This window comes from Petromyzon marinus, chromosome 16 (genome assembly GCF_048934315.1).
Source record: "Petromyzon marinus isolate PM22_M1 ecotype Great Lakes invasive population chromosome 16, UKy_Petmar_22M1.pri1.0, whole genome shotgun sequence".
NCBI classification, from domain to species: Eukaryota; Metazoa; Chordata; class Hyperoartia; order Petromyzontiformes; family Petromyzontidae; genus Petromyzon; species Petromyzon marinus.
The window spans coordinates 14,078,050-14,090,547 of NC_133682.1; the positions used below are offsets into that span (position 1 = coordinate 14,078,050).

The window sequence follows — 12,498 nt, forward strand, 5'->3', positions numbered from 1 at the left end:
ATACTGTGGATGATCCCGCTCCTGCTGCCATGAGACGGTGTGCCAGTGCGGACCATTGCCCGGACCCTCACGGCCAACCATCACGCACCGAAGCACCACCTTCATACCCCGTATCCCTATGAGGGGTGATGGCGTGTGCACCCGACACTGACTGCAATGGGGGATGCATGAGGTGGCTGTGTCGGCCGGGTGTGTGACGTATCACGACCTGCCTTTGGACCCAGAGGATGGCAAAGCCGGGAAAAACTGCCCCAAATCAGCATGGCAGCCCCTGGAGATGTGGCCCGGCAGGCCACACCTGACGCAGGTAACGGGGCCCCGTCATGGCAGATGCAAGGTTCCCCCCTCAATAGTCCCATCATCATTTCGCTCCGACTCTCCCCCGCGGCCTCCAACCACCCGACGCGTAGACCCAGGGAGATTCTCGGTGCTCCTGGTTGCCTTCTTCTCCCGGAAATCCAGCTCCGGCCGCCACCCCAGCACATCGTCACAGGTTACAGTGGGCCTGGATGCGTCGGTCTTCCTGAATTGAGGACAGGTCATCCTCCTCTTTGGCCGAAAAAAAACTGTTCATTTCCTGAGCCAGCGTTAACAGTTTCTCTAGCACCAGAGAATCCAACCTTAGGTACGCATCCTGGGCCAGCAACAGCAGTGCGCTGTGGAAGGCGAGGAGTGTCTCTGTCTCCCCCCAACTCTGCATCACGAATTTCCGCCGTGCGTTGGACGGCGAATCAAAAATTGCCGCCAACTGAGCGTACGACTGGAAATAGAAAAAAACACCACCAAGGCTGCGTCGTCCAGCGTAGTGGGAAGAATATGTAGCGCCTCCGCATCGGACCACCCCGTGAGCTCACAAGTGATGGAGAACCACCGCCTTCTTGAGAAACAGCAGCCACTGAGCGAGGGAAGGTGTCCTCGGATGAGCTTTCGGCGGCAGGTTAAATTCGGCGGGACCCAATTCCTGCCCTCGGTCGGCAGTGACGGCGGAGTCGTCCACTCGCCGCCCCTGAGCTGCAGCCCCTTCCTTCGGCTCTTCCCTACCCAGCTGCCCCACCAACACCGACACTGTGGAGAGCAGCCCCACGATGCGCGTACTGAGTGCCCGCAGCCCTCCTTCAGCCGGCGGCGGTGCAGAACCGTCATCCTTTGCCCGCTGCTCCACTGGGATCGCCACTCTGGGGCCCCCCACAGGGGTCCCGGCTGCCGGCCTTGCCTGGGAGTCCTCTGTACCCAAGGATATGCAGGTGAGAGCCTTCCTCTTTGCGAGCATACATTTGTATATATTACGGCATCTGTATACAGGTTTATGCGTGTAAGGTGGGAAGCCCCCACAACTGAAATTTGCCAGAAAAATTCAAAACATTGCTGTATAAACACTCATATGATGCGTAGTTCACGTCGTTGATTTAATAAGGGGAGTACGTGCTCTTTTTTGATGTATGTCTGTATGTATGTTGAACTTCTTTCGCACCGTATATAGACAATTGTGCTAAACGGAGGTGCAGGGGAAGGACAAACTAAACACAACAAAAAGCAGTTCTAAGAAAATGAGTTTTTAATCTAGATTTAAAAGTGCATTGCTCCAGAGCGTTCCAGATGGTCCCAGAAGGGCATCTGAAAGGCGAGATGCAGTGACCATCTTTGTTCGCGAGTTAGCCAAAAGCCACTGCGAGGATGACTAGAGTTCACGTCATGATGGTTTAACACGAGTCTTGAAGTTTCTTCCATAAGGGACTGTGATGGTATGAATGCAAACCAAATGTCACCTACCCGACCAATAAAATTGGGTCCATACACCTCAATTTTCCTCATCTGCACATATAAATAACTGATGTGACATGCTCGCGATTTTTATTAAAGCCTGCTGTGAATGTTTAAGTGTCAGACTGGATTTGCCATTTTTTTGCCGTTTTGTTCCTAACAGCACTGAGGTTGCCATAGAGCAGACCCCCTGCGGGGATGACCAGAGTTTGTGTAATGGTTTGTTCTCCTTGACGAGATCGGCAAATCATTGTGGTCAGGGACGGATATGGCTGTTGGGAATAAGCCCTATCTCTTCCCTCTGCATGTGGAAGGAAATGCGATTAATCCTATTCATCAACTCGTCGATGGGTATGAGTGCAGCATGACGCCGAGCACGATTCCCCATTTGAAGCACTGAAAGATGTAATTTCTGTACCCTATGTGTCAGAATACCTTTTTGTATCCTTGCCTCCTTGTGTATAACACATCTCCACGTGTGTTGCTAAACAGCAGGGGCTCAGCCACTGTGTGTGTCGCGGTTGTTAACATCACCCCCAACCATCTTTATACGATGGTTACAGAGACACCCACAACATGTTGGACAAAAACTCATGCTGTTTGTGATTCCGCGTGTTTTCTCCCTTCAACAAGGTGACATCATAAGTCGCGATTTACGCTGATGACTGAACCTCTAAATACGCAGGAGCACACGATCAATTGGCTCAGGAATGAGTCAGTAACCAGTAGTTGTGTGAATTCAATGCAATTATAGAACAGCAATTCAATTTCGTGAAACGTGTGTGTGTAAATAAGTTTTGTCAGTCCTATATATATAGTGTGGCAACATTGTTATTGCGTATGATGGCAAAATGTTTATGAGTTAAATGCCAATGTCGATGTTTGCTAGTCACGAGAGGGCTTCCAGGAGAGAGTTGGTATCGTGTTGCTTTTCTTCCATTGAAGGAGCGCAGACCACAGTGAGTTTACGATATCGTCCACAGTTTGGGCTGCCTGGCCACAGTCGGATAACTGTGGCTTGTGGCTTTTATTTTACCTTCACAAAGGAGACGCGAGCAGCATCGGTCTTGCGGCGATGCTCTGCTGCGGTGGATGGTTCCACCATCGTCTTCGAGGAGGATCGTCAAAGCCAGTAACGGGAATTAATGACCGCATGTAACGGCCCACTGTGCATCAGTAGCCAAATCAATAACCAGTGGGAGCCATTCACCTTTCGAACGTGCCACAACATCCCGAGTGTGGCTGTGCCCCCGCTAAAATTGCCTGAGCCAATTTGCGTAGGCAGAGCGTGAATGCAGCTGTTTTATTTCCACAGCGTCTGACAACGTTTGCACAACATCACCTGCTATTAAGTAGGCGTTTCAGATCTGGTTCTTAACATCCAGCAATACATGACTGCATATTGAGGTGAAGGTCAATGTTATATTACATGTAGAATTGCTCCTACAATTAGTAATTTGGAAACAAAACCTATCACGTGTGTATTATGTGTGCTGTGGTAGATTGTGTTATGTGCTACATTGTTTAAGAACCCATATTGCTTATGCAGCCCGCATAAACTTCCTTGCACCTTGGGACATCGTCAGGTTTCTCTTTTGATGTTTCCTATGATGATCACATATTTTACATGTCACTCTTTGCCGTTCCAAGATGACTACAAGTGGCAGGGTGGGCGTCCCATTGATGCTGAGCAAGCGGCTCAGCATTAATTCTAAATATAGAGGCATAGCACCGTTGTTTTAAAGACACTGTACTCACTGCAGAGAACCGTAGCGACACGACCGCACTCGATGATAGCTGGCACCAAACTGTGCTACACGCCCTCCCGCAAGGCCTTGTGGGAACCTTGGTACCGAAAAGTTATTTTATTTTTTCTTCCGGTTCCATTCTGATGACGTAGATTCACTAGGTGTCGAATCGAGGTGGATAAAGCATAAATTCGTAAATTCATATAAATGTCTAAGCTCACGACACATGCATCAAATCTCAAATATATGAATCAATGTTTTTTTTATTAACATAAATTTGATGTCATCGGTTCAAGTCACTCCTGCAGCCACACTTCTATAGCCACTCAAAAATATATATTCCAGAATCGGATCACACCCCTAAATCATAACATTCTTTGAATCATCGTGGGCAGGTAAATCATTGGATCCCAATTTTTGCAGATGCTCATTCTGTAATTTTACAGGTCAGGTCTCCCATTAAAAATAGGCTTTCTTCTAAATGGACTCTGACAAGGTCAAAACGAACTAGCAGACACGTATTGCAAATTCCTGTTTGGTTGGAGGACAACCGATGTGAATATGAAACTCATGCGGTCAAACCCCCACGACTGCATTACGCTTGTGCGTGAGTCATTGCCGAATGTCCTTTAGGATTGCATGCTAAGCCAATTCCAACTTTCTGTTGCCGAATGCATGGAGCGTGCCGCGAGAGCTACGGGAGGCAGAGGTTGGGATTTTACGTGCAGGGTGCAATGTGATGTCTCATAGTAGTTGGTTGTGTTTGGGACGTGGATGCCCCATCCCTCCTTCCTAATTTGTCATAACGGATTTCTTAATTACAGGTTCTCCAAACAGCACGGTTGGCTACGTACGGTGCGAAAGAAGTTCAACATACTGGTAGAAAAAAAACCAGGGCCAGATTCAGGCACGGGGCTTTAGGGGCTGCAGCCCAGGGGCTGCCATCTGGAGGGCCTCCAGAGATTAAGTGAAATGGAATTTCATTTGTGAATGCTGAATTTTATTTGTTGTTTGCCTTGTGAAAATAAATTATAGTTTTCCTTAACTTTGTTTTCCTTTTGAAAATATTACTGGGGGCCTCACAGTACCTGTAGCCCAGGGGCCTACAAAATCTTAATCCCACCCTGCCTACCAACCGTCCCATAATCTTTTTATCACAAAGGTTATCATGATGATGGTGATGCTGATGACGATTTTGTATTTAGCAATTTATTTTTACGTTCATTATTCCACTTGTTTTATCTCACCACCCGTCCCATAATCTTTTTATCACAAAGGTTATCATGATGATGGTGATGCTGATGACGATTTTGTATTTAGCAATTTATGTTTTTCGTTCATTATTCCACTTGTTTTATCCCGGGAAATCTCACTGAGTCTCGTGCCTCTTTTTCAGGAGAGTCCTGCCAAGTGTTTGAATCAAGGGGCGATGGTCGCCATGGATATTCCTATTAAGTAATTTGCCGTGTTATTTTTCCAATCGTTGCAAATTTAGACCATGACGCCGGCACACAATGGTCACTCTTGCGAATGACGTCACGGGATCTTTAACGTCCACTGTGAAGCAGACCGTGCGAAAATTTGTACGGTTAATACACCTACAATGTTACATTATGATGACTGATGGTAATTGATTCATTCGAATATTGTAACTGATTACGTTGATTGTGATGATAATGATCATGATGATGCAAGCGACATCCTAATTGTAATTGTAAAGACCCAAAATTTTGACAATGAATCAACCACCACTGGAGAGCAAGTGTGTGTGTGCATGTGGGGAGTGGTGGCGTAATGGTGACTATTATCTGAACCGGTATTGGGCCTCACCTAAGTCAACTCAACCTCAACTGAGTATCTGTGTGTAAACATTGCCATTAGGGAGATAAAGGCGGCCGGGCCGGTGGCTGGCCAGCCACCCCCTCATGTGCCGTGAATGCCTTCAATAAATTATCGCTAACGGCACTTGCCCCAAAAGCCCGTTAAGGCTATAAGGGGGATATTTGTCTTTGGTGGGTGAATAGTTTAGTATTCACACACTATACATGGGGTGGAATTATAGCAATTTGCTCATAAACTAGATTCGTTTCTGATGAAATCACCAGAGTCCTTCATCTTCTGCAAATTGAGTGGCAAAAAACGCATGACGTAATTTGCAGAACAAGGCAATTGTTTTCCATCAAGCAAATTCCAAATCACCTGCATGTAGACGACACGCGTTTCCCCTTAAAGGAGCTATGCCTCCTCGTGTGTATCGATACTTCAGCCAATGTAGCTCAGGCGACTGGTTTGAAAAGTATCCCTGAAAAATAAAGTGTTGAATTATCACGATGATGATAACGACAATGATGACGGCAATGTGCGTCCATTTGTAGCGCTACATGATGATTCCGGCATTGCAGATTCACATACTGCCTATTAAAATTCGTACCGGAACATGCCCTAGCCCTTTGCTCTTTCTTTATTAAGTAAGCGCCTCGGGCGGCGAGTCAACATCAGCACTGGGATGATTGCGATGGTAAATTTGTACATCACGATGCAGGGCCTGTGCCGACTGTGAGTAGCAAGACAATAATATTTATGTAAGCCGCGTTGTTGAGCATTCATTTGTGCCCAGGTCGCTTATGAAAAATAAACTAATAGCTCAGTGGGCTTTGCCTGATAGGATGGTTTCGTTGTATTTGTATGTGTTTTGGGAGATTTGTTGGCCTTACTTGTACTTTGCACTCATATCGTGGTTTAGTAATGTTTGTTATTGTGGCGTTCTTATCCGCCCCTACTGGAACATCTGTGGAAAAGAGCTTCATAGCCCACCGGATTCCTCCAGGATTTAATAAAAAAAATCATAATTCTTTAATTTTCATAGTTTAGTTCAGAGTTTCGCTTATTTGGCATAGCCCTGTGAGCCATTCGGCTCTTGAATCGAGTGCAACCGCAACAAACAAAAAAACAAAAACATGAACAAGAAAACATCTTAAAGTGACTTTGTGCATGTGCAAACAGAAAATTCAGGAAAAACATCAACATATTCCTGATATAGCACCGTACACCAACGCTGTGTGCAAAAATCCCAGTGGGATGCAAGTCAAACAACAACAAGAAAACTTATATTAAGGCCATCAGCCTAACTCCGTACTACAATAAACAAAAACATGGCCAAACCACAAAACTTTTAGAAATCACCAATTCTGATAAACAGGGACGGGCAAAACTGTCCGCTTCATCTCCGTTTCTACAATAAGGGGCCGTCCATAAATGACGTCAATGCGAAACTTTAAATAAATATAAACAACACGTTCTACTTAATTAAATATAATTTTTAATAAATGTGTTCTCCTACAACATCAGAGTGCAGCGCCACATTAAATACGCACTACAATGACAATAGTTTAAAGCGATTTGAAGAATGTTTTACATTTTTTTTTTGGGGGGGGGGGTGGGCAGAGCTTTGTGACGTCATATTTGAGGGGGGGTATCTGACTTTTTGTGACGCCGTGTGACGAAGTGGGGGGGGGGGGGGTCAAAAATCGTCCAAAATTGCGTGACGCCATTTATGGACGGCCCTTAAGAGGATGTGCCGGGCGGGGCGGGACCCTTGTCGCTGTGCGTGGCGCAGCTCCGCGAGGAGAAGCTGTGCTACGGTGAGAGGCGCCTGCAGCAGGCGGACCAGCCCGGCGGCGCCGGGGACAATCGCCTGAGCGTGCAGCGCCCGCCACGGCGCACCGTCACCAAGATGCTCTGTGAGTCCCCATCGACGGCACGCCTCTCTATCACACACACACACGTACCACACACATGGTGCTCCGTCTAACCCACACTCACCACACACACACACACGCGCGCGCGCATCTCACACACGTACACGTATCTCACACACACACACGTACCACGCATACTGCCCCGTCTCACCCACACTCACCACACACACACACACGTATCTTTCACACACTCACACGCGTATACACGTGTCCTTCCCCGCACTTCCGATGACCACGGTTGTCTACGTACGGTGCGAAAGAATGTCGACGTACACGCGTGCGTACTCCGACGCACCTCAGGCCCAGGTGGCGGGTGTGTTGCATGAATTTGGGTGGAACTCTGACGTGTTACAGTTTTCTTTCAATGCGTTCGTGAACGCATTGGCTGGGAGCTGGTGGCCACGCACATGGCCTGTAATCCAACACTGTGCAGCCAGTGAGGGTTTGGTGGAGCACGCAAATTTGTGAAACTCCCAAAATCCGATGGGCTGCGGATGTCGCCATCTCCAGCCTTTCCATGGGGTATTATGGAAGTACAGCAAGTGGATTAATTTCCATCTGCATTCCATCTGTACGGGGATTACGCGTGTGGGTTTACTCCGGGTGCTCTGGTTTCCTCCCAGATGTATGAACGCGCATTCAAGGGGTTGGCCAAACATCCCGATATAGGAGCACAGAGCTGGGGCCAATTGTTGGTTGCCAGTTCTGGCTGCCCTTCCCAAGCACGTGTCCGTGGCTCTCCATGCATCTAAATCTAGTGAAAACCAACAATATGCATTTTTTGTTTAACAACACTTGTCTACTCCCATTGTCGACAACAAAAGAGAATGGTGTCGCGGTGTAATGGTCAGCGCACGGGACATTCCATCCAAAGGTGAGCATTTTAACCACCCGGTGTGGAAGTTAAAAACAACGGTGCAAGTTTCTTAAATCCCACCGCCGCCTCTGTCCACCCAGCAGTGTAAAAGGGCACACAGTCGATTGGCATGTCGCGTGCGGCGGGGTAAAGTGTGGGTATTTCCAACTCTTCCAAGACGTCTGGCCACTGTGTAAGGAGTCGGTCAAAATGCCCTCCAGAGGGGCTGTCTCGAGCTCCCTCTCGCAGAGGCCCCTTCTGTCAGCAGTCACGTGAGAGTGCCATCGCAGGGCTGCACAATCATGCGTTTGCGTGAGTCTCAGTGAGTTATGACTAAACTTGGTACCGAGAATGTTGAGTTTGTTCAGGTACGCAACAGTTTATAGTAAAAGTTAGTTCTTATTTTTTTCCCCAAATGATTGTTAGAACGCTGCTATTGCCATTATATTCTTGGTTCTTTCGGTAAAGTCACGTTGAAGGGACACAATAAAATAATAAAATATATATAAAACAATAAAATTCTCACGACGTTTCGACTGTAACACAAACAGTCATCATCAGGTGTGAAAAAACCAACGGCAAGAAGCATTTGAAATAAATGGCGGTTTGTATTTATTAATTTATTTTCAAACGTTGTTTGTGTTTATTAATTTATTTTAAAACTGTGTTTGTGATTATTGTTTTAAAAGACAATTACCGGCGTTCCAAAATGATGCTTACAATCAGTTTCAAAGCTTCACCAGTAATATACATCAGCATTGGCTGACACAGAAACACCATCTGTTATAGATATGAGTGTGTGACGGGTCCCATCAAAGAGCAAACTTTGGGGTTGGGTAGGAATATCACTTGAGGACAGCGTGCTGTCAGCCAGTGTGCGTGCCACGGTGGAGAGATGTTAACTACCTCGCCTGGTCTACAGGAGGTTGTGGGTTTGATCCCGACCGTGACGCCTGCTGTATATTTGGAGTTGCATCTTCTCCCCGTGGCCGCGCGGATTTTTCTCTGGGTCCTCCGGTTTTTCTCTCCACATTTAGAAGCAACGTGCGTTTATAGAATTTGGCTGCTATGAATTTCCACATAATCAGCTACTTCGTTGAGCTATCATTTGTGGCCAGGTAGCTTCTGAAAAAGAGCTGTATAGCTCAGTGGGCCTTACCTGGTAAAATAAAAATAATTTTTTTTAGTTTAGTTCAGACTGCCAGTTTCAATTTTGAGGCTGCATCTGTTAGCATGGTGTATATTCTGGGGAAGTATTTAACTTTGCTTTCCCTGGAGCAAGGCTGTTTGCTGCTGCTGTATCAGATCCAGAAGGTATAGCAGCGATAGCGATGGCTCCTTACCCACTGTGCGATGCGTCGCCGTGGCCTGGGTGACCAACCGGCACGTCCACTCTCAGCCTGGCGACAAGGTCAGGCCGATGTTTACCCAAGCACTCACGCGATCTTGCGATGTGGTTTATGGAATGCCCTGCGAATTGGGAGTCTGATTCTTTGCCAAACCGAACAGTTTCAAGTGGCATCCACACTTAGGTTGCGGTCTGCCGTAGGTGACCGTTGCGTCATGTTGAACGCACGGTGTGACATCAGCGCTGGGCAAATCAAATAACCAAGAAGGCGCCGATGTCATGAGCCTGGCCAGTGCTTGGATGGGAAAACCCCAAGCGCAAACAGCTTGTCATATACGGCTTGTGGCGCTACATGGGGAGAGCAGTAGTGTCTGTGGTGTGGCGTTTGGCGGTACCTGTGGCGGCGTATGCGGGCAGCGTGTCTCGCCTGTCCGACTGAACTCTGGCGACTGAATGTCGTTCCCGGCCTCCCTTCTTTCGTCTCCACTCCGTGCCACGGCGTCCCCTCCTCTCGCCCGTTAATTTGTGCACGGCGGGGGGTGGCCGCTTCCCCCCCACCCACCTCCCGCTGCACGTCGGGGTCTCAAAATTCCCTCGCGAGTCGCGTTCATCGCTGCAAGGAAATTGCATCAATGCATTCACGGCCGGACCTTTCGGGTGAGCCTTGGGTATAAGCGTTCGTTTTGAAACCAGGCAAACAGAAACCGTGCCGGTGTCCCGCTCGCCGTGGCTTGTTCAAGCGGTTTGCTCAAGCCAGTTGTTTATTTCTTTATTTAGCGAATGCTTTTACACGTGACTGCCATATAGTTAGAACACCAGCCACGCAAGGGAGATGAATCAATAATTAAATACACATGTCAATGCTACAGTGAGGGAAAAAAGTATTTGATACCCTGCTGATTTTGTACGTTTGCCCACTGACGAAGAAATGATCAGTCTATAATTTTAATGGTAGGTTTATTTGAACAGTGAGAGACAGAATAACAACAAAAAATCCAGAAAAAACGCATGTCAAAAATGTTATGAATTGATTTGCATTTTAATTAGGGAAATAAGTATTTGACCCCTCTGCAAAACATGACTTAGTACTTGGTGGCAAAACCCTTGTTGGCAATCACAGAGGTCGGACGTTTCTTGTAGTTGGCCACCAGGTTTGCACACATCTCAGGAGGGATTTTGTCCCACTCTTCTTTGCAGATCTTCTCCAAGTCATTAAGGTTTGGAGGCTGACGTTTGGCAACTCGAACCTTCAGCTCCCTCCACAGATTTTCTATGGGATTAAGGTCTGGAGACCGGCTAGGCCACTCCAGGACCTTAATGTGCATCTTCCTGAGCCACTCCTTTGTTGCCTTGGCCGTGTGTTTTGGGTCATTGTCATGCTGGAATACCCATCCACGACCCATTTTCAATGCCCTGGTTGAGGGAAGGAGGTTCTCACCCAAGATTTGACGGTACATGGCCCCGTCCATCGTCCCTTTGATGCAGTGAAGTTGTCCTGTCCCCTTAGCAGAAAAACACCCCCAAAGCATAACCTCCATGGTTGACGGTAGGGATGGTGTTCTCGGGGTCATAGGCAGCATTCCTCCTCCTCCAAACACGGCGAGTTGAGTTGATGCCAAAGAGCTCCATTTTGGTCTCATCTGACCACAACACTTTCACCCAGTTGTCCTCTAAATCATCCAGATGTTCATTGGCAAACTTCAGACGGGCATGTATATGTGCTTTCTTGAGCAGGGGGACCTTGCGGGCGATGCAGGATTTCAGTCTTTCACGGCATAGTGTGTTACAAATTGTTTTCTTGGTGACTATGGTCCCAGCTGCCTTGAGATCATTGACAAGATCCTCCCGTGTAGTTCTGGGCTGATTCCTCACCGTTCTCATGATCATTGCTACTCCACGAGGTGAGATCTTGCATGGAGCCCCAGGCCGAGGGAGATTGACAGTTCTTTTGTGTTTCTTCCATTTGCGAATAATCGCACCAACTGTTGTCACCTTCTCACCAAGCTGCTTGGCAATGGTCTTGTAGCCCATTCCAGCCTTGTGTAGGTCTACAATCTTGTCCCTGACATCCTTGGAGAGCTCTTTGGTCTTGGCCATGGTGGAAAGTTTGGAATCTGGTTGATTGATTGCTTCTGTGGACAGGTGCCTTTTATACAGGTAACAAGCTGAGATTAAGAGCACTCCCTTTAAGAGTGTGCTCCTAATCTCAGCTCGTTACCTGTATAAAAGACACCTGGGAGCCAGATATCTTTCTGATTGAGAGGGGGTCAAATACTTATTTCCCTTATTAAAATGCAAATCAATTTATAACATTTTTGACATGCGTTTTTCTGGATTTTTTTGTTGTTATTCTGTCTCTCACTGTTCAAATTAACCTACCATTAAAATTATAGACTGATCATTTCTGTGTTAGTGGGCAAACGTACAAAATCAGCAGGGGATCAAATACTTTTTTTCCTCACTGTATATGTGAGTGGACACCAGCCCCATGTAGCCACAGAGCCACGCAACAGCTTCCTCCTCCAGAATACTGCGGGCTGTCAGGTCGGAGTACGCCCCATCGATGTTCAGAAGCGGCACACACCCCCTGGCGATTCTACTCAAACCCCCCTGGCGCCTTGGGAGGTCGAAGCCAAGTGGCAATCTCGACATACGGATCACTGAAGAGGTCCTCGTCAGGCACACATCCACGCATCTCCATTCCTCGCCCCCAGGCAGCGCGGGTATCCCGCATATACTCGGTGGTGATGTCCGCACTGGCTGTCGGGACCTCAGACACACGCGGGTTGGAGGCTTGAAGATGTCGAAGTGAAGGGGCACCAACAGCGAGGAGGGAACGTCACTGGCTCTGCCGATGCGCCCGCCTGGAGCCACCCACAGTGCGGTGCCTCGGGTTCATTGCGGCAGTGAGGAGTTTCGCCGCTGCATCGAATAATTCTGATGAGAGACGCACACGCGTAAGGGTTTGTCCGGACTTCTTAAATCAAGTAAGTCAAGCGAATTCTATTTGAACGTAATATTTTTCAC

At 47.6% G+C, this 12,498-nt stretch overlaps 1 protein-coding gene across 1 annotated transcript in view; it reads left to right on the forward strand.

Moving 5' to 3' along the window:
* Window positions 1-12,498, forward strand: part of LOC116942821 (neuromedin-U receptor 2) — a 54,181-nt gene that overhangs the window by 10,842 nt on the left and 30,841 nt on the right. Inside the window, exon 2 of the mRNA XM_032955140.2 lies at window positions 7,126-7,249. Coding sequence (XP_032811031.1) covers window positions 7,126-7,249 — 124 coding nt within the window. The remainder of the gene's footprint in view (window positions 1-7,125; window positions 7,250-12,498) is intronic.